The 1853-nt window shown below is 30.4% G+C and overlaps 1 protein-coding gene across 1 annotated transcript; it reads left to right on the top strand.

The window, feature by feature from the left end:
- Positions 1-820: 820 nt before the first annotated feature.
- On the top strand, positions 821-1294 carry LOC114725986 (pectinesterase inhibitor 2-like). The gene has a single exon (XM_028912543.1). The coding sequence runs from the start codon at positions 821-823 to the stop codon at positions 1292-1294; it is 474 nt and encodes a 157-aa protein (XP_028768376.1).
- Positions 1295-1853: the final 559 nt, after the last annotated feature.

The raw sequence follows: 1853 nt of genomic DNA, 5'->3' as shown, positions 1-1853 counted from the left end.
TTTATTGCAAAGTTAATATCAAATGGTAATTTAAATGCACAATATTAAAATCAAATATTTTAAAGTAATATTTTCACTCCTAGTCATATTTTAATTTTATATATATATATATTATATTATATTTGTAACATTCATGAAGAGTCCATGAAAAGAAAGGTGTGAACTGATTTTTGTGTTTGGTTTCCATAAAATCATTTTAAAAAGTATTTTTATATAAATCAAGACAAAACTCTTCTAATATATTTATTTTATAAATCATAAAATTATTTTTAAAATTATAATTTGATTTTCACCCACAACCCTCTAAATAAGATTTCGTGATTCAATTTGGGATTAACTGTCCTTGCATAAAGATTATATCACTCCCAAATTTTTATGAAATACAGAATTAGACTTGTGAGGATTAAAATGATATATAATTTCATTAACATATATAAAAAAAATTCATAAACAATTCACAAATCTAACGTATTGTTACTAGTTTCTTTTAAACTCAAAACATCATTTCACACTTAAAAGAAAGAAAAAATATAAAATCCAACCTGATTGTCCTGATCAAAACTCTTAAATCGAATCATCACCCGTTTAATGAACTAACCTGAGTTTTTTAATACCATGCTGGAACTGACCAACTTCATTGTAAACCTCCCTTCTTTCCAGAAATAACTCCTCCTTCTTTAATGTTCAAACTGTTATCTTCATCATCTCTTATTTATACTAAAGTTTGTTTATTCACCAAAGCCACCAATCAAAGATGGCTTCTCATTCTTTCATCGTCATCTTCTTCCTCATGTTTATTCTTTCACTCGTTACGCTCTCGATGGCCAAACTGAGTGAAGAAGAAATCAAATTGATATGCCTCCAAAGCAAAGACCCTCCTTTCTGCTTTCGGACCCTCAAGTCGGATCCTCGGGTGGACATATCCAACATTCAAACCCTTGCCACGACGATGATCAGTAAGGCTCATAATTACGCAAGAAAGACCCACAACGAGATAGGTTCGATCATCGAGATGACTGGTGATCGTAGCGTGAGAGAGAAGTACCAATTCTGCGCTGAGATGTACAAGGAAGCCATGGATGAACTTGGTGGTGCCAAGCAAAACTTGGCGTCTGGTCTTTATCGGAAAGTGAGAGTTGAAGCGGTTAAAGCGAAGCTGAGAGCGAAAAGTTGTGAAGAAACTGTGGAGAAAAATTCCAAGACTATATCGCCGATCAGAGATAATAACAGAGATTTTAGGAATCTCTGCAACATCGTTTGGTCCATCTCTAATCGCTTAATCATGGGAAATTAGAATTTTGCGAAATCTTAAAACTCTTAAAAGTGCAGTATGAATTTAGTTAAATATATATATGATTTGTTTCTTTCGAGAGTTTTGCCAAATTGCAGCTTTTTGCTTCCAAATAATTACTGTATTTGCCTTTGAGAGGCCCATAGTTCACGACTTGATGATGAGAAGGGAAGGAGGAAAAAAATAAAAAACCTCTTTCTCAGTTCTCACCATAATATAAATCGCTTTTAAAAAAATAGTTAGTTTATTTATCAATTTTATCTCTATAACTAAAGCTTAAATATAAGTTCTTATAATTTTTTCTTTCCATCACATCTTCATTTAATATGAGTAAAGTTAGTAAGATTTTAAATAAGTTAACAACTATTTTTTGATATTGATTAATTAATTAAAATGAGAAGTGAGTGGATTCACACACTTATTATGAGGTATATTTTTATTTTGAGCAACATGAACGAAATTTTTAAGCTACAAGCAGTTGACAAATTTCTTAATTACTTGAAATTGAGAGGCTTTTCATAAAATGATTCTAAAAAGTTAAAAATAATTTTTAAATAGAAAA

This window comes from Neltuma alba, unplaced genomic scaffold (assembly GCF_004799145.2).
Source record: "Neltuma alba isolate B1F8T4 unplaced genomic scaffold, ASM479914v2 tig00012320_pilon, whole genome shotgun sequence".
Taxonomy (NCBI): Eukaryota; Viridiplantae; Streptophyta; class Magnoliopsida; order Fabales; family Fabaceae; genus Neltuma; species Neltuma alba.
The sequence above is the reverse complement of the archived record's forward strand: the minus strand, read 5'-3'. Positions and strand labels throughout refer to the sequence as shown.